Raw genomic sequence first — 19,714 nt, 5'->3', positions numbered from 1 at the left:
GGCACATTAAACCTATGCTGCATCATTTTATAAATCGCATGAATAACACCCAAAAGCAACTTGTGTGTGAGCACAATAAAGCCATTTTTAATGTATTAAACCCAGGCTATTCCAAGGGAACCGCAACTGATTTCAGCACCAATGCAGCGGACAGCTCCCTCTACTTCGAATAACAGCAAATGTTTAGACATTACGCACATACTTTTTTTTTCAAAACAACTTCTTAACTTTCCATTACCTCATCAGTTATATGATAACATATTGTGTCGCTTGTAGGTGAAATGTTTTTTTTTTTTTTTTTTTTTTTTTTTAAATAAAAGTCACAAGAAATTGAAAATGAATCGCCAGCCTTACCTCTCCAGAATCTCTCCTCCTGCGATCTGGTATCACTAGAGTATTCCTATTACTGCCTGCTGCTATTGTAGAGCCGATACTCATTCTGGGTCCAACTAACATGTACCGTTTGTCTCCAGATCTGTACTGGATGCTGTGACACAGAGTCCCGTCGTAATTTGCGTCCTGTAAATACTTGGACGAATAGTCTGTAGATTTAGAGCACTGCATTACAATCAACACGATGATGCTGATGACAAAAAGCACTGAAACCGAGCCCAAAGTGATGATCAGATAAAATGTCACGTCGTTTTCCTCCTCGTCTTTTACTGTGTTTTTAACATCAGAAGCTGCAAAAGCCTCTTTGGGCTCCACAACTTTGACAATCACAGTCGCTGTTGCTGAGAGTGACACGTTCCCATTGTCTTTGACCAGTATGAGCAGTTTATGCTGGGCCTCGTCTGTCTCTGTGAATGAGCGAAGGGTTCTTATCTGTCCTGTATAGCGGTCCAAACTAAAGAGACTGTGGTCACTAACTTCCTGCAGTGAAAACAATAACCAGCCGTTGTATCCTATATCTGCGTCATAGGCTCTGACTTTAGTCACCAAATGTCCTGCGTTCACATTCCGGGGAATCTCTTCCACACCCTCAGCAGAACCGTTAGCGCTGACTGGATATAAGATCACTGGAACGTTGTCGTTCTGATCCAGGATAAACACGTTCACTGTCACGTTACTGCTAAGTGGAGGAGTTCCTGAATCCTTTGCAATAACTTGGAAATTAAACTTTTTAATTACTTCGAAGTCAAAACGGTTTAAGGCGTAAATTACCCCCGTTTCAGAGTTAATGTTAAAAAATGAGGCCATATCATTTTGTGAAGCATCCCCTCTAATAATATAGTAAGTAATCATAGCGTTTTCATTTAAATCTTTATCGGATGCGCTCACAGACAGTATGGAGGCACCAGCTGCGTTATTTTCTACTAAATATAATTCAAGTGGATTTTGAGAAAATTCAGGACAGTTATCATTAACATCTGATACCTGCACGCTCAGAGATTTAAATGAGGATAAAGGCGGCTGTCCTAAATCAGTGACTGTTATTGTTATGTCATAATGGGACACGAGTTCTCGATCCAGTTTTCCCTTCGTTACAAGGGAATAAATATTGTCTTGAATAGATGGTTTCAGCTCAAAATGAACACTATCCGAAATACTTGGTACAATCTTCCCATTTATACCAGAGTCCCTGTCACTGATGCTAATCAATGAAATTACAGTGCCAGGTTTAGAATCCTCAGAAACAACACTGGAAAGCGAGGTTAAGTCTATTTCAGGAGCGTTATCATTTATGTCTATTATCTTAATAGTAACGACAGATTCAACGATCCATGGAGGCTGGCCTTTATCTGATGCCTGTACGTCTAATTTGTACACCTCTGTTTCCTCAAAGTCAAGTTCACCTTTAATCTGAATTTCTCCTGTTGCACGATCCAGTTTAAATAGATCGTATACTTTGCGCTTCAAGTTCCTTCCAAATGCGTATTCTACAACACCATTTGAACCCTCATCTAAATCAGTTGCGTTGAGTTTTATCAACACTGTTCCGATTGCAGCATTTTCTTTTACTGTTACAGAATATGAGTCTTGACTGAACACAGGACGGTTATCATTTACATCAAGAACAGTAACAATTATGTTAAGATTTCCTGACCGTGGAGGATTTCCACCATCGATTGCGGTTAGAATTAATCGATGCTCCGCTGCGTTTTCCCGGTCAAGTGCTTTCTTTAAAACTAAAAGTGGTATTTTTTCCTCATCTCTATCTTTTGTCTCAACTTCGAAATGCTCATTCTGACTCAATTTATACGACCGGACATTATTTGCTGTCGTATCAGCATCTCGTGCTGCCTGTATTTGGAAACGTGTCCCTGTGGGTGTGTGTTCCGCAATCTCAAAATGCTGCTCCTCTTCTGTAAATGTGGGTGAGTTATCATTAACATCGGTTATCTGTACTCCAACGTAATGTATTTCCAAGGGATCTTCGACTACCATTTTTAAATTAATCAAGCAGGCGTCATTTCCATCACACAGCTCCTCTCTGTCAATGTTCTTATGGACATATAAGACGCCATTATTTTGATTTACCTGAAAAAGCGCATCCTTTGATCCAGACACGATACGCAATCTCCTGTTAGCTAAATTGCTGACATCAAGTCCAAGATCCTTAGCAATATGTCCAACAACGGATCCTTCTTTCAATTCCTCTGGAATAGAATATCTTATCTGCGCTGAAACCTGCTGTCCAAAGCACAGAAGCAAGGAGAAAAACAAAGCAATCCACCAATACTCCCATCTGCGCCTTTGTTCTCTGGCTTCCATGGCGAACGATTACAGAGACACAGCCAGAAATATATCCTTGGCGATTTCGAATAACACTAAGCCTATATCATATAATTTGTAATGAAAAATATTCAAACGAAAACCTTAATAAACACGGATCGCATAACGCCTTTTCAGATCGTATACCATCCCCATGGATAAGGACTATACAAGACTGTGCGTGTCATCATTATGGGCCGGACTTAAAACAGGAAAACTTAAATTAGAGCAACACTGACACCGAGTGGAGCATTAGACCTTTCAAGACAGCTGGTTATCATTTTCAATTTGCAGAATTTATATATATATATATATATATATATATATATATATATATATATATATATATATATATATATATATATATATATATATATATATAAATGGGAATCAATTATTTTAATGGGAAGAAATGGCTTATGCTTCACGTTGCTTCAAATGAAGCGACAAACAGCTCATCTCCAAAATAAATAAAATAAATAATAAATAATACTCAACACATTGAATTCTATGGAGTGTGACTTAAAGAGCATTTTTGTGAAAACTTCTGCAAACCACAAAAATCCTTAACTCTCCAGAATATCTCCTCCTTGACACCATGGTTCAAAATACTTACGAAAAATACGAAGAAGAAAAAATGCACCTCCCACAGTTATAAATATACTTATTTTATGTTTAAATGTACATTTCAGTTATTTAAAGTTTACAGGTCAGTAGTTTGACGACTTACAGTGATGTTTTTTAAAATGTTCTCATAACATGCAACAGTCGTTTAAGCATTTTTATGTCACAGAAATTATATTTGACGATGCAGCCTATTCTAAAGGAATTTCGTCTACTTTCAGCACCAAAGCAGCGAACAGCTCCCTGTATGGAAGCTGCGGTTATTTACAACACGATCAGAAAATCAAAGCTGTCAAACTAGGTACGTTATAGGAGATGTTGTGCTGTGACATCATAACTGAGTAAAAGCATACAGTTTTCAATTATAAACTATACAAATATCAAACCAACGCAGTGATTGTAATTATAATGAACTGGTTATTCTTACCTCTCCAGAATCTCTCCTCCTGCGATCTGGTATCACTAGAGTATTCCTATTACTGCCTGCTGCTATTGTAGAGCCGATACTCATTCTGGGTCCAACTAACATGTACCGTTTGTCTCCAGATCTGTACTGGATGCTGTGACACAGAGTCCCGTCGTAATTTGCGTCCTGTAAATACTTGGACGAATAGTCTGTAGATTTAGAGCACTGCATTACAATCAACACGATGATGCTGATGACAAAAAGCACTGAAACCGAGCCCAAAGTGATGATCAGATAAAATGTCACGTCGTTTTCCTCCTCGTCTTTTACTGTGTTTTTAACATCAGAAGCTGCAAAAGCCTCTTTGGGCTCCACAACTTTGACAATCACAGTCGCTGTTGCTGAGAGTGACACGTTCCCATTGTCTTTGACCAGTATGAGCAGTTTATGCTGGGCCTCGTCTGTCTCTGTGAATGAGCGAAGGGTTCTTATCTGTCCTGTATAGCGGTCCAGACTAAAGAGACTGTGGTCACTAACTTCCTGCAGTGAAAACAATAACCAGCCGTTGTATCCTATATCTGCGTCATAGGCTCTGACTTTAGTCACCAAATGTCCTGCGTTCACATTCCGGGGAATCTCTTCCACACCCTCAGCAGAACCGTTAGCGCTGACTGGATATAAGATCACTGGAACGTTGTCGTTCTGATCCAGGATAAACACGTTCACTGTCACGTTACTGCTCAGAGACGGACTTCCAGAGTCTGTAGCGAGCACATGGAACTGGAACGTTTTAAGAGTTTCAAAATCAAAACTTTTTAGTGCATAAATAATTCCCGTTTCTGAATTAATATTTAGAAAAGTTGTCAAATCAACTTGATTTAGGTTATATGTTATTGCAGCATTTTCGTTTAAGTCTTTATCAAAAGCAGTGACAGAGAATATAGAAGCACCAGGGGTATTGTTTTCAGATAAATAAAGCTCAAATTTATTTTGGGTAAACTGTGGGGAGTTATCATTTACATCAGAGACCTGTATATTTAATATTTTAAAAGAGGACAAAGGTGGCTCTCCTAGGTCAGTGGCTGTTACAGTGATTTCATAGCTTGAAGTAACTTCTCTATCTAAACGCCCCTTTGTTACTAATGAATAAATATTCTCCTTGAAAGATGATTTCAGCTCAAATGGCATATTTTCGGGTAATGTACAAATGACTCTGCCATTGACACCGGAGTCCTTGTCTGAAACACTGATTAAGGCTATTGCCGTCCCAGGATTTGCATTTTCAGATATAACACTAGAAAGTGATGTTATCTCAATTTCAGGAGAGTTATCATTAACATCTGTGACTTTAATGTTGAGTTCTGCTTCAGTTATAAGTGGAGGCTGGCCTTTATCTGATGCCTGCACATCTAATTTAAAGACATCAGTTTCCTCAAAGTCTATGTTCCCTTTAACTTGTAATTCGCCCGTGTTCTTGTCAAGCTTAAACAGGTCGTGGATTTTTCCATCCAAATTTTCGCCTAACGAGAACTCGATTTCCCCATTTATTCCATCATCTAAATCCGTTGCGTTTATTTTAATTACGACAGTTCCAAGAGGTGCGTTTTCCAGGATTGTTGCAGAATATGAGTCACGGCTAAAGACTGGTCGATTGTCATTTGTATCTAGAACAATAACAGAGATGTTCAGAGTCCCTGATTTCGGTGGATTTCCGCCATCTGTGGCTGTTAATGTGAGTCTATGCTTGCCTTGCCTTTCTCTGTCCAGTGCTTTCTTTAAAACTAAAAATGGTATTTTTGTTGCATGCCTTTCTCTAATGTCAATATCAAACAGCTCATTCTGGCTTAATTTATAATATCGAACCGTATTCATTCCCAGATCAGGATCTCTGGCAGTTTGGACTTGAAAACGCGTTCCCAAAAGCGTATGCTCTGCTATTTCAAATTGCTGCTCAGATCTCGGGAAAATGGGTGGATTGTCGTTTACATCAGTTATTTCAACTTCTATGTAATGCACCTCTAAGGGGTCTTCAACAACGCATTTCAGACTTATCGAACAAACAGTGTTTCCATCACACAGCTTCTCTCTGTCGATTCTCTTATTGACATACAGTTCCCCATTGTTCTGATTTACCTGGAAAAGCGCATCATCAGGTCCAGAAACAATACGAAACCGTCGGTGCGCCAAATTACTGACATCAAGGTTTAAATCCTTGGCAATATTCCCCACAACAGATCCTTCTCTCACTTCCTCCGGGACATTGTATTTTATCTGAGCAAAAACTAGATTCCCGAAGCACGACAGCAAAGAAAGAGTAATCCACCAGCTCGGCCGTCTGCTCCATTGTCCTCCGACATCCATCGCAAAGAAAGATAGAATAATTTCGGATTACAAATGCTCTTCCCACGAAACACAATTTTTTCCTATTCTAATCTCTGATATCGATTGCATTATCAAAAACGACATACGATGAGATTATTATTAGTTAGCACTGCTTTGAACGCGTTATGCTGACCCTTCTCTCTGCACAAAACACGGTTATGTTTCTCATTTGCTGACGCCTGATGGGGAAGGGCTTGCTTCAAGACAGTAACTTAGAGTAACACTGACACCATGTGGAGTGGATTTGTTTTTGAAAAAAAAATATATATACATCACGAAAATGAAAAGGACATAAATCTTCAAAGAAAACTCTTTGACCGTCGAAACAGAAATTATTGTTATAATCCCTCCTCACAAAAATACAGATACACTGAAAAATAAAATGAGTGTAGAGAATATTCACACAGAAATGTCAAAAAAAGTTTTTACGTGTAACTCAATGTTACTTGCCGTTTCTCCTATAAAACAGATGTTAATAACATTTGATCTTTTAATAGAAGAGAAAATAGTTCTGTGGTCATATTTGACTCAAATTCACCTTGACATAAACAAAAAAAATATCCCAAATGTTTTATAATGAACAGCCATTTCAAAACAAAACATGAAAAGACAACAAAAGTTTCATACAGATAAATCTAAATCAAACAGAGCAAAATGAATAAATCCGCCAGCCTTACCTCTCCAGAATCTCTCCTCCTGTGATCTGGTATCACTAGAGTATTCCTATTACTGCCTGCTGCTATTGTAGAGCCGATACTCATTCTGGGTCCAACTAACATGTACCGTTTGTCTCCAGATCTGTACTGGATGCTGTGACACAGAGTCCCGTCGTAATTTGCGTCCTGTAAATACTTGGACGAATAGTCTGTAGATTTAGAGCACTGCATTACAATCAACACGATGATGCTGATGACAAAAAGCACTGAAACCGAGCCCAAAGTGATGATCAGATAAAATGTCACGTCGTTTTCCTCCTCGTCTTTTACTGTGTTTTTAACATCAGAAGCTGCAAAAGCCTCTTTGGGCTCCACAACTTTGACAATCACAGTCGCTGTTGCTGAGAGTGACACGTTCCCATTGTCTTTGACCAGTGTGAGCAGTTTATGCTGGGCCTCGTCTGTCTCTGTGAATGAGCGAAGGGTTCTTATCTGTCCTGTATAGCGGTCCAAACTAAAGAGACTGTGGTCACTAACTTCCTGCAGTGAAAACAATAACCAGCCGTTGTATCCTATATCTGCGTCATAGGCTCTGACTTTAGTCACCAAATGTCCTGCGTTCACATTCCGGGGAATCTCTTCCACACCCTCAGCAGAACCGTTAGCGCTGACTGGATATAAGATCACTGGAACGTTGTCGTTCTGATCCAGAATAAACACGTTCACTGTCACGTTACTGCTCAGAGACGGACTTCCAGAGTCTGTAGCGAGCACATGGAACTGGAACTTTTTGGTAGTTTCAAAATCAAAACTTTTAAGTGCATAAATTGCGCCTGTTTCAGAATTCGTATTTAAAAACGATGTCATGTCACTTTGTGTCCCATTCCCTTTAATAATCTGATATGAAATCACAGAGTTTTCATTTAGGTCTTTGTCAAAAGCACTCAGCGTGAGAATGGGCGCGCCTGCAGCATTGTTTTCAATCATATATAATTCGATGGGATTTACGCTAAATTCCGGTGGGTTATCATTAACATCTGACACCTGCACACTCAGAGTTTTAAAGGAGGACAGTGGAGGCTGACCCAAGTCGGTCGCAGTTATTGTAATGTCATAATGTGATACAGTTTCACGATCCAGGACCCCTTTAGTCACTAAGGAGTACATGTTGTCCTGAACTGATGGTTTTACTTCAAATGGAACATTTTCTGAGAGAGTGCACACAACTTTTCCGTTAACGCCAGTGTCTCTGTCAGTAACACTAATGAGTGAAATTACAGTACCAGGCTTGGAGTCTTCAGGCACGATCTTCGATAATGACGTCACTTCTATGGTCGGCTTATTATCATTTATGTCAAGTATTTTTAAAATGACTCTACAGTCAGTGGTCAAAGGCGGTTGACCATTGTCAGATGCCTGTATATCCAACTTATAAACATTATTCTTTTCAAAGTCGACCTCTCCTATAACACGAATTTCACCTGTCAATCTATCCAAGCTAAAAACATTCTGGTTGTTAGCCCCTCCAAAGGTATAAGACACTTCACCATTTGGACCGTAATCAGAATCACTTGCAAGAATTTTCATTACTAAAGTTTCATTTTGCACGTTTTCGTGCAGTGTTGAAGAATAAACGTCTTGACTAAATACAGGGCGGTTGTCATTCACATCAAGAACAAGTACTGTTATGTTTAGTGATCCTGATCTTGGCGGATTGCCACCATCTATTGCTGTTAATATTATATTGTGTTCAGCTTTGTGCTCGCGATCAAGGGGCTTTTGTAACACCAGAAAAGGCAGTTTATCTTCTGCCCTGTCTCTTATTTCTAAATCAAAATGCTCGTTTTGACTTAATTTATACAAGCGCACAGAATTCACTCCACTATCAGGGTCATTCGCAGCTTGCAGCTGAAAACGCGTTCCTTGAAACGTGTGTTCTGAAATTTCTAATAGCTTTTCTTTTTCGGTGAATGTAGGGGCGTGATCATTTACATCAATTATCTCAACGGCGATATAATGGATCTCGAGTGGATTTTCCACCACTATTTTAAGGTTAATCAAGCATGCTCCAATACTATCACACAAATCTTCTCTATCAATTTTCTTTTGAACATACAAGACACCATTGTTCTGATTTACCACGAAAAGCGCTTCATCTGATCCAGACACGATACGGAACCGTCTGTCCATCAAAGTGCTCGCATCAAGTCCCAAATCCTTGGCGATATTTCCTACAACAGTTCCCTCTTTGACCTCCTCTGGAATAGAGTATCTTATTTGAGCTGAAAGCTGCTGCCCAAAGCACAGAAGAAAACAGATAACCATCCACCAGAGCTCCCCTTTGCGCCTTTGTCTTCCAGCTTCCATTGCGATCGATAGCGAAATCCAGAAGTAAAATGCCACTACCTGGTTAGATTATACATAGCATATAGATTCATATTAACCGAACAAACAAAAGTGAAGCACGAAAAGGCATAACGCAGTTCTGTCTTTGTCTGTCTTCAAACAAATATCATCCTCCTTTTGCGTTGAACAACCTGCATAATGCAAACTGGAATATGGGGGGCAGGGCGAATAGACGCTTTCCCTGTACAACGATGACACCATGAGGTTTGTGAAGAATGACACAGATAAGCAAAAACTATAAGAAGCCGAAAATAACAAATAAAGACGTGTTGTTCTCTTTTATCAAGAAGTAAAGCGATCTTGCATACGACTATACTTGTGTATTTCGTCTGTAGAATTGTTGTATTATAAAAACAAACAACAGTAACACTAACCATCATAATTAACTAATCATAAATATCATCAACGCTGCTGAATCACGGAGCAGCTGCTATAATATAAGAACCATTAAGTTGCACCGCGCCTCTCGCCAAGAAAACAAAAATGTATGTACAGATCTGTCCTTACTAAAATAGCATGACATGATATAACGAGACTGTAACCGATTTGTAATGCTCAAAACGCTTAAAGTGAATACATTTAATTTGCTGGGTTCATTCTAAAATAAGACAACAGTTGGAATTTTCTTCTGGATCTTTACCGTGTTGACAGAGACAAAGAGAAAGAAAAATACTAAGGCAAAGACTAGCCTAAGACTTTTAGAAAATTGACTGCGAGTGACCACGCTGTCAATTAATCAAACCGATGTCATGCCATCATTTACTTCTCGCAACCTAACATGGAAAAGCTGTTTTTGCCATTTCTAAAAACACGTTTATCAGACCATTTTTAAGAGGATTTAACAACAGCTTTAGACGTATCAAACCAGCAACAATTCCATGACACAACCCATCGATCTAGTGAAATTAACATAATTTGCTTGAATATCAAAGACCTAAACACTTAATATATATTTATATGTTGTCATTCTGAAAGACCAATAAGTGCGCAACTGCGTTTTTCTTGAACATTTGAAAAAAAAAATATTATTAGTCCTATATTTTATAAACAAATAAAACAGCCATGCAAAAAACAAAAACAAAGCATGAAATGATAACTAGCAAGGGGAGACCGTCATATGCAAGTGACAAATGTTTAAAAACATTTGAATTTACGTATTGGAGAAATTCTCAATGAACCGCATTTCAGCACCAACGCAGAGAACAGCTCCCTGTCAGCTGTTACAATACGATCAGACAAAGTTATCAAAGTACTGAACAAGTTTTGCGCAATGAAATCACAAATCTGTAACAGCATAGCATCTTGCAGAAAATACAATTATAAAATAACATAAAAAATAAAAACAGTAACCGTAATTATAATGAACTGGTTATTCTTACCTCTCCAGAATCTCTCCTCCTGCGATCTGGTATCACTAGAGTATTCCTATTACTGCCTGCTGCTATTGTAGAGCCGATACTCATTCTGGGTCCAACTAACATGTACCGTTTGTCTCCAGATCTGTACTGGATGCTGTGACACAGAGTCCCGTCGTAATTTGCGTCCTGTAAATACTTGGACGAATAGTCTGTAGATTTAGAGCACTGCATTACAATCAACACGATGATGCTGATGACAAAAAGCACTGAAACCGAGCCCAAAATGATGATCAGATAAAATGTCACGTCGTTTTCCTCCTCGTCTTTTACTGTGTTTTTAACATCAGAAGCTGCAAAAGCCTCTTTGGGCTCCACAACTTTGACAATCACAGTCGCTGTTGCTGAGAGTGACACGTTCCCATTGTCTTTGACCAGTATGAGCAGTTTATGCTGGGCCTCGTCTGTTTCTGTGAATGAGCGAAGGGTTCTTATCTGTCCTGTATAGCGGTCCAAACTAAAGAGACTGTGGTCACTAACTTCCTGCAGTGAAAACAATAACCAGCCGTTGTATCCTATATCTGCGTCATAGGCTCTGACTTTAGTCACCAAATGTCCTGCGTTCACATTCCGGGGAATCTCTTCCACACCCTCAGCAGAACCGTTAGCGCTGACTGGATATAAGATCACTGGAACGTTGTCGTTCTGATCCAGAATAAACACGTTCACTGTCACGTTACTGCTCAGAGACGGACTTCCAGAGTCTTTGGCGAGCACATGGAACTGGAACGTTTTAAGAGTTTCAAAGTCGAAACTTTTAAGCGCATGTATATGTCCATTGTCTGAATTCACATTAAGGAAGGACGACATGTGACTTTTTGCTCCATCTTCTCTAATTATTTGATAGGTAATTGCAGCATTTTCATTCATGTCTTTGTCGACTGCGCTAACAGAGTATATGGATGCTCCTGGAGGGTTGTTTTCCATTAAATACAGTTCTAAAGGATTGTGAGGAAATTCTGGAACGTTATCGTTCACATCTGATATCTGCACTCTCAGTGTTTTGATAGAGGACAGAGGAGGCTGACCAAGATCTGTGGCTGTTATTGTGACATCATATCGAGAAACGAGCTCTCTATCCAACTTTGCATTCGTCACAAGAGAGTACATGTTTTCTTTAAATGACGGCTTCAGTTCAAAAGGAACGTTGTCAGATATTCTACAAACAACTTTGCCATTGACGCCAGAATCTTTATCAGTAACACTAACAAGCGAAATGACCGTTCCTGGTTTGGAATCTTCGGGAACTACATCAGACAGGGAGGTAATGTCTATCTCTGGTCCATTGTCATTTTCGTCAATCACTTTAATTATAATTCTACAGTTGCTTGTCTTCGGTGGCTGGCCTTTATCTGACGCTATAACACTAATTCTATAAACATCGTTTTTCTCAAAATCCACATTGCTTTTCACCCGAATTTCTCCTGTATTACTGTTCAAATCAAAAGTGGTGTAAACTAGTCTTTCAATATTTTTAATAAATGAATAAACTATTTCGGCATTCAGACCCTCATCTAAATCAGTGGCATTTAATTTAATGACAAGAGTACCAACAGGAGCGTTTTCTTGCAATGTTACAGAATAAAGTTCTTGACTGAATTTGGGCCTGTTGTCATTGTCATCCAGCACCGTGACATTAATAACGATACTCCCTGATCGTGGCGGATTCCCACCGTCAACAGCAGTCAGTATCAGACTGTGAGTTACCTGACGCTCCCTGTCAAGTAATTTACTCAATTTTAAGATTGGGATTTTTTTCTCCCCTCCGTTTTCCCGAAGCTCAAGTTCAAAATATTCATTTTGGCTTAGTTTATAAAAACGAACAGAATTCACGCCTGAATCAGGGTCATGTGCTTCCTGCAACTGAATGTCTTCACCCGGTAGGGTCGATTCTGCTATTTCTAAAAGCACGTCTTTATCAGCAAAAATTGGTGCATGGTCATTTACATCGGTAATTTCTACTTCTACATAATGGACTTCAAGAGGATTTTCAACTACTGTCTTTAGACTTATCAAACAAGCATCGGTTCCATCACACAGCGCCTCTCTGTCGATAAGCTTATCCACATACAAGATGCCATTGTTCTGATTTACCTGGAAAAGGGCGTCATTTAATCCAGAGACAATACGGAACCTCCTGTCCATCAAATTACTGACATCAAAACCCAAATCCTTTGCAATATTTCCCACAATCGATCCCTCTTTAACCTCCTCTGGAACAGAGTATTTTATCTGAGCTGAAACCTGCTGTCCGAGGCACAGTAGCAAACAGAAACAAAGAGAAATCCACCAGTACTCCCATCGGCGCCTTTGTTGTCTAGCATCCATGCTGAAACCCGTCGTCTGAGAAACAATTGTAAAATTATTCTACGTACAATTACCGCATAAATCTATTTAAATGCGTTGAGGGAGAATTTGAGAACATCTTTTGCTCGAGTATCGACGAATATGTCCAGACTAAAAGAGTAGTCAGCGCGCTCTAGCCTGGGTTAAAACCCAGTGTGACGCAAAACCAGATCCCTGACACAAACAACGTTTCCTTGTGTAATACTGACACCATGAGGTCCACTGCAACATGTCAATATTTTAAACACTTCATGTACTTAAACGAAAAGGCAGAGAGCAAATGTTTGATACATTTTGCAGATATAATTTTATTAAATTAATATGAATGTGCATAGGCCTACATATGCATGACCGCTAAAAAAGTATATATATAAATACATACTCTCGCTATATAAAATATTATATACATATATATATATATATATATACACACATTTCTCTCTATAGGCCTACAAATTAAAATATAGCATGATAAACATAAAAAAAATAAGACCTTCAAATTCAAAAGGTCACAAAGCACATTTCAGTACCACGGACAGTTCCACACTAATCAATAGCTATGATAAGTAAGATATGTTATGAAAGTTATTAATACAAATTGTTTGTTTTTACACAGTACATTTCCAGACACACATGAACTCATTAATTATGTGTGACCTGACTTCACTAAGTAGACATTGGAGTTGTGTAAATAACTATATTTTTGTCTAAGAACAAATTAGTCAAATTATAATAATATAATATATAAGCCTATATAACTGCGTCTGCGATGCAAGACTTTTTAAAGAGATCGCAAACGAATGTTGCAGAGAGACGGTAAGTAGCGCAGATCTTACCGAGCTTAGATATTCATTTAAAAAAAAGTAAAATAAATAAATAAATACAGCAAATACCGCGAATAATACTTCAGGACCTCTACAGTATTTCCATTACTGCTCGGGACTATAACTGATTCCGGGTCCAACTAACATGTACCTTTTGCTGTGACAGAGTTTACCTGAGTCCAATAAAATTATTTTAATATTCTTAATATTGTCACAACTGATGAAGACAGACGCGAGGATGAATCAACACAAGACTTTAATGATGAAACTTCAAAGGAATACAACTCAGGAATAAGGATATGTACAAGTATCCAAACAGGTGACTTAGCTTGATAATAACTGATGCAGTTTCCAGGACTGAGGAGGATTTCGAGACTGTCGAGTGGATATGGAGGACAGTGAAGACGGTGGGGAACAGGAGTGCAGGTAAGTAGTCAGGTAAGTCACATAGGAGCAACGAGACCAGACAATGGGTGCTTGTGGGGTTTATATGGCAATCCTTGATGAGTGACAACAGGTGGAGGTGATCAGAGCTCTATAGGGATTGGGAATGTATGTGAGGAGCTGAGGAGCGCTGAATTCGTGACAAATATAGCATTATTGTATTCAAACAATGATTAGAAGAGAGAATAGTTCTGTTCCACTAGAGATTCATACATCAACATACAAAATCTGTCACAAATCAACCTTGACATAAAAAAGCCCAAAATGTTATTAAAACAGCCATGCCAAAACAAATCCTGAAAAGTCAACATAAGCAAGGAGAAAAGGACACGCCAACGAACTTCATATGCAAATGATACATTAAAATCAAAGAGTGCAAAAATAATAAATCCACCAGCCTTACCTCTCCAGAATCTCTCCTCCTGCGATCTGGTATCACTAGAGTATTCCTATTACTGCCTGCTGCTATTGTAGAGCCGATACTCATTCTGGGTCCAACTAACATGTACCGTTTGTCTCCAGATCTGTACTGGATGCTGTGACACAGAGTCCCGTCGTAATTTGCGTCCTGTAAATACTTGGACGAATAGTCTGTAGATTTAGAGCACTGCATTACAATCAACACGATGATGCTGATGACAAAAAGCACTGAAACCGAGCCCAAAGTGATGATCAGATAAAATGTCACGTCGTTTTCCTCCTCGTCTTTTACTGTGTTTTTAACATCAGAAGCTGCAAAAGCCTCTTTGGGCTCCACAACTTTGACAATCACAGTCGCTGTTGCTGAGAGAGACACGTTCCCATTGTCTTTGACCAGTATGAGCAGTTTATGCTGGGCCTCGTCTGTTTCTGTGAATGAGCGAAGGGTTCTTATCTGTCCTGTATAGCGGTCCAGACTAAAGAGACTGTGGTCACTAACTTCCTGCAGTGAAAACAATAACCAGCCGTTGTATCCTATATCTGCGTCATAGGCTCTGACTTTAGTCACCAAATGTCCTGCGTTCACATTCCGGGGAATCTCTTCCACACCCTCAGCAGAACCGTTAGCGCTGACTGGATATAAGATCACTGGAACGTTGTCGTTCTGATCCAGGATAAACACGTTCACTGTCACGTTACTGCTCAGAGACGGACTTCCAGAGTCTTTGGCCACAACAAAGAATTTAAATGTTTTTAAAGACTCAAAGTCAAAGCTCTTCAATGAGTAAACGGTACCATTCGCCTCATTAATACTCAGAAATGATATCATGCTTTGATCTGAATTCACTCGATCAATTGAATACGAGACACGTGCGTTTTCACCTTCGTCTATATCAGCTGCACTTAATGAGAGAACGGCAATTCCTGGTTTGTTGTTTTCAACCACGTAGAATGTATATGGGCTTTGAGAAAACGTGGGGCTGTTGTCGTTAACATCCGTGACCTCGACGTGAATCGATCTCGTTGATGATAACGACGGGGTTCCTAAATCTTTGGCTGTTATGGTGATGTCATAAGACGATTTAGATTCTTTGTCAATGTGTTCTTTAGTTACCAGGGAATAAAAGTTTCCATCAGGCGATGGCTTGAGATCAAAGGGAATATTTTTGGGCAGAGCGCAAACAATCTTTCCATTCATACCTGAGTCCAGGTCAGTAACGCCCATCAGAGCCACGACAGTCCCAGGAGGAGCATCCTCGGGTATGTGGCTAGATACTGAGGTCACGTCAATCTCAGGCCTGTTGTCGTTGACATCCTCAACATTGACAAGCACATTACATAGTGTAGATAATGACACGGCCCCCTTATCCGCAGCCACGATCTTTAGCTCATAAACTTGCCTTTCCTCATAATTTAGCCCACCTTTTATCTTTAATTCCCCCGTTAACCTATCTAAATCGAAAACCTCAGATGCTCCGTTCCTGAACTTGTTCCTTAAAGAATATTCAATTTCCCCATTTATTCCGTAATCTGAATCTGAAGCATTTACGCGGAGTAGAAATGTTCCTTCAGGGGCGTTTTCTTTCACCGTCACTGTGTATTTTTGTTTATCACAAATGGGAGTATTATCATTGACATCTGACACAACAATAGTAATATTTACAGTAGTTGATTTCTGCGGCTTTCCGCCGTCCGTCGCAGTTAATATTAGATTATGCCTTGCGCTTTTTTCTCTATCAAGAGGTTTTTGTAGAATGAGGACAGGGATCTTACCTTCGTCTCCCATGTCTTCCGTTTCTAAACGAAAATAATGATTTTGGCTCAGTTTATATGCCTGCAAGTCGTTTGAGCCTATATCTGGATCGTGAGCAGTTTCTAACTGAAATCGTGCTCCTGTCATTGCAGATTCAAGTATTTCCAATTTATAGTTTTCATCCAAAAAACTAGGTGGGTTATCATTGACATCGATGATGTCAACTGATATCTGGTGCATTTCGAGTGGATTTTCTATCACTGCTTTAAGATGAATGAGACACGGGTTGGTTTTAGCACACAGCTCTTCTCTGTCTATCCTCTGGTTCACAAACAAAGCGCCGTCTTCATGATTTACCCGAAAGAGCTCTTGCTTTGTCCCCGCTACAATGCGTAAATTCCGGTTCTCCAATGAAGTCGGATCAATCCCCAACTCTTTTGCAATGTTCCCTACAGTGACTCCAGTTTTAGATTCTTCTTGGAGGGAGTAGTTTATCTGAGCAGCATTTCCTCCGGAATTAAACAAACACATCACATAAAAAATCTTGCTCATCCACGTTCGTGTGTTTTCACCCGCCATAGTTTCCTCTGAGCACCGCTGAAAATAGCAGATGCGATCAACTCATTTATGCTATTCCAAAGCACAAATAACGGACAGATTTAAAATCGTCGTGGTTGTTCATTGTTCAAAGCCAAAGTGATGTCTGACACACGCCAAGCCACGCAGTTAAACACAACTGTTAGCAATGTATGGTATTGCAGCGCCACTCAGAGCGATTTTGCAGAACTGCATCATCTCCTTCACAATGCATCTTCTAGTGATGCTGTTTCCATCCAAAGTTGGGAATTTAACTTATGCGCAAAATGGGAATATCGCATAAAACATTACAAATAATGCAGCGGTCCCATCCAGTGAGTCGAAGAGAACAACATCGTCCCTAACTGACGCTAAATATCACCAAGAAGAGCAGGAGAAGCCACTGTCTGTATATTATATATTTTGTATATAATAAATGACTTGCGTCTCAGAGCGCGCTCTGAGACGTTTCGTCTGCGCGCTGTTCAGACGTCAAACGCGCGCTGTTCAAACGTCTGTTCGGAGTAGGTGTGAGGGGGGGATAAAAACTTTTTGTTATTTTTCCTCTATTGGAATCAGCATTTAAAACACGTGTTCTACATTTTAAGAGAATAAATGAGCCAGTATTAATATGTTGGCCATGTCTGTATGTGTTTTAGTGTCTGACTGCATGGTGTGCAGTGACATCTTGTGGTTTAGTTACACAGATCACGTGACAAGCTCGGCCCCACCCGCCCCTTTTGTTCTGCGCTCCCTCCCACCACAGCTGATTACGTATGAGGGTCTGTGAAAACCAAACCATGTACCAGACAAATGACACCAGAGGGCAGAGTGAAGCGATTCAGACCTCAAGGTCGTTTCTCACGGACGTATGGAAATCAAATATAGCCTACATATCAATCACATTTACGTGCACCAGTATTTCACATCATAGATCATTTTAAATATCTGTGTTACACCGTGTATAATGCTGTTTATTTCACATAGACTGCACAGATATACGAGCTCCCCAGATTTGGCCTGCTGAGCCTCTTAACGGTGCATCAAATTACAGGATGCAGCATCATGCACCCCCTCCCCACCCGTTACCATGGCAACGGGCCTTTGGAAAGGCGGGTCGCTGTCCGTGGTGCTGAACATTGCAGTCTCCAGGGAAAAGCGTGAGTGAAGGGAGGTGGGAAGACATGAGGAACACCAAATAAAATCACCACTCACAAACAAAATGTTTTGCTAGTAACAACACTGTATTTTTATTGATTATTTACATTTCATGATAAAATGATTCTTTCTTCTATTAACCCACGTTCCATTCTCTTTTATTCGGTCGCTAAGAGACAGGCTCTCGTTGCCTAGAAACCAGTAGTCAGCCTGATTTCTCTGAGTGAGGCATTTTTTCTGCAGTGTCTCAGGAAAGCATGGTGTGTGTGTGTGTGTGTGTGTGTGTGTGTGTGTGTGTGTGTGTGTGTGTGTGTGTGTGTGTGTGTGTGTGTGTGTGTGTGTGTGTGTGTCCGCTGCAGCAGCAGCTTTTAAGGGTGCTGCAGTCTCACTCTGTGCTGTAAGGCAGGCGGAGAGAAATCTGGGTCAGGAGGAAAAGAGAAGCAAAAGGCAGTTGCATGTTTTTTCCAACTTTGTTCTGACCCACATCACAGAACCAGAACCAGGCAGTAAGCCAGAGAGGACAGCATTTAATGCTTTATTATTTCTGTCAAAATAAGCAGAAGAAAAAAAGTATTTATTTATCAGAGATGATAATAATGATAATAATAATAATGATAAATTATATAATGATAAATAAATGATAATAATATGATAATAATAATAATCAGAGATGATGATTATCTGGTTTTATAATGTTTTACATCTAAATGAAAAAGCGGATATGACATGAAAGTGTCTGATTGTCCTCATGCATTACATCATTTGCAGAGATAACCTCATCTTTATCCAGTCACCCACCCAAACAAAAACACACTCACCTACTGCCCCAAAACAACTGAAAATCATGCAAACTAAGATTAATAATTCACAAAAGTCACTTTGATTTTATTGATGATCAGAAGTCAGTTGAGTCATAATCACATACATGGTCTGTCTTTCTCTTCCCCATTTAAAAGACAATCATAATGGTACTGTACAAACAATGTGTTTGGATGTTTATACTCCAGTGCATCTGTGCTGTAATGATGGCTATTCACATGTTTAGAAGTCATTTAAAAGCTAAAAACATATTACAAATGCAAAGTCCCACCACGGTTCTGATTTACATTGTGAATGACAGAAATCACATATTTCAATGTTTTTATCTATTGTATATGCAGTACAACACATCAGCAGATACTTATGAGCAAAGAGGGTCTTGTGAGTTTCTCCAAGGCAAATCACAGATGCATTCAGCTTTAGGAAGGCAGTTTGTCTGCTTTAGAGCACAAATGCTGGTAGAAAATGCACGTTTGATAAGTGTAAAGGATGAAAAAGAGATGAAGAGGCTATCACGTGCTTTATACAGACGGCCCATTTTTATATCACAAAATGAGGCTATTGGGTAAATGAATTGTAGTCACTTTCCTGGGTAGTGAGAGATAAGTGACCTAGTTATAACTGTTCACTGACAGACATGAAGTCACATAAAATACCCCACCTCTTTCTTTAATAAAAACTCATGTTATTTTACAACACCGCTCATGTCTGAGAATTAGCCAAATATTTTGAGACAGCTAATTAAGAGCCTCGAAACGATTTCTTCCTCT

At 39.5% G+C, this 19,714-nt stretch overlaps 4 protein-coding genes across 4 annotated transcripts in view; all 4 read right to left on the bottom strand.

Moving 5' to 3' along the window:
* Nucleotides 1-9,150, bottom strand: part of LOC307008668 (protocadherin alpha-C2-like) — a gene marked incomplete at its 5' end in the record, with an annotated part of 159,621 nt that extends 150,471 nt beyond the window's left edge. Inside the window, one exon of the mRNA XM_079631670.1 lies at nt 6,805-9,150. Within this exon, the coding sequence (XP_079487796.1) occupies nt 6,805-9,150 (2,346 nt within the window). The remainder of the gene's footprint in view (nt 1-6,804) is intronic.
* Nucleotides 107-6,249, bottom strand: LOC307008011 (protocadherin alpha-2-like; the record flags this gene model as incomplete). Its single annotated transcript, XM_079630571.1, has 3 exons — nt 3,767-6,249; nt 355-519; nt 107-160 (listed from the first exon to the last, which is right to left on the bottom strand). The coding sequence occupies exons 1-3, from the start codon at nt 6,104-6,106 to the stop codon at nt 107-109; spliced, it is 2,559 nt and encodes an 852-aa protein (XP_079486697.1). The 5' UTR covers nt 6,107-6,249.
* A 1,394-nt stretch (nt 9,151-10,544) lies between the features above and the next one.
* LOC307008678 (protocadherin alpha-8-like) lies at nt 10,545-13,062 on the bottom strand (the record flags this gene model as incomplete). The annotated part of the gene is made up of 1 exon (XM_079631683.1): nt 10,545-13,062. The coding sequence occupies exon 1, from the start codon at nt 12,930-12,932 to the stop codon at nt 10,545-10,547; it is 2,388 nt and encodes a 795-aa protein (XP_079487809.1). The 5' UTR covers nt 12,933-13,062.
* A 952-nt stretch (nt 13,063-14,014) lies between these two features.
* Nucleotides 14,015-16,970, bottom strand: pcdh2aa1 (protocadherin 2 alpha a 1; the record flags this gene model as incomplete). The annotated part of the gene is made up of 2 exons (XM_079631061.1): nt 14,015-14,309; nt 14,622-16,970. The coding sequence occupies 2 exons, from the start codon at nt 16,968-16,970 to the stop codon at nt 14,031-14,033; spliced, it is 2,628 nt and encodes an 875-aa protein (XP_079487187.1). The 3' UTR covers nt 14,015-14,030.
* Nucleotides 16,971-19,714: the final 2,744 nt, after the last annotated feature.

This window comes from Phoxinus phoxinus (assembly GCF_949152265.1).
Source record: "Phoxinus phoxinus genome assembly, chromosome: 12".
NCBI lineage: Eukaryota > Metazoa > Chordata > Actinopteri > Cypriniformes > Leuciscidae > Phoxinus > Phoxinus phoxinus.
This window is presented reverse-complemented; position numbering and strand designations above follow the sequence as displayed.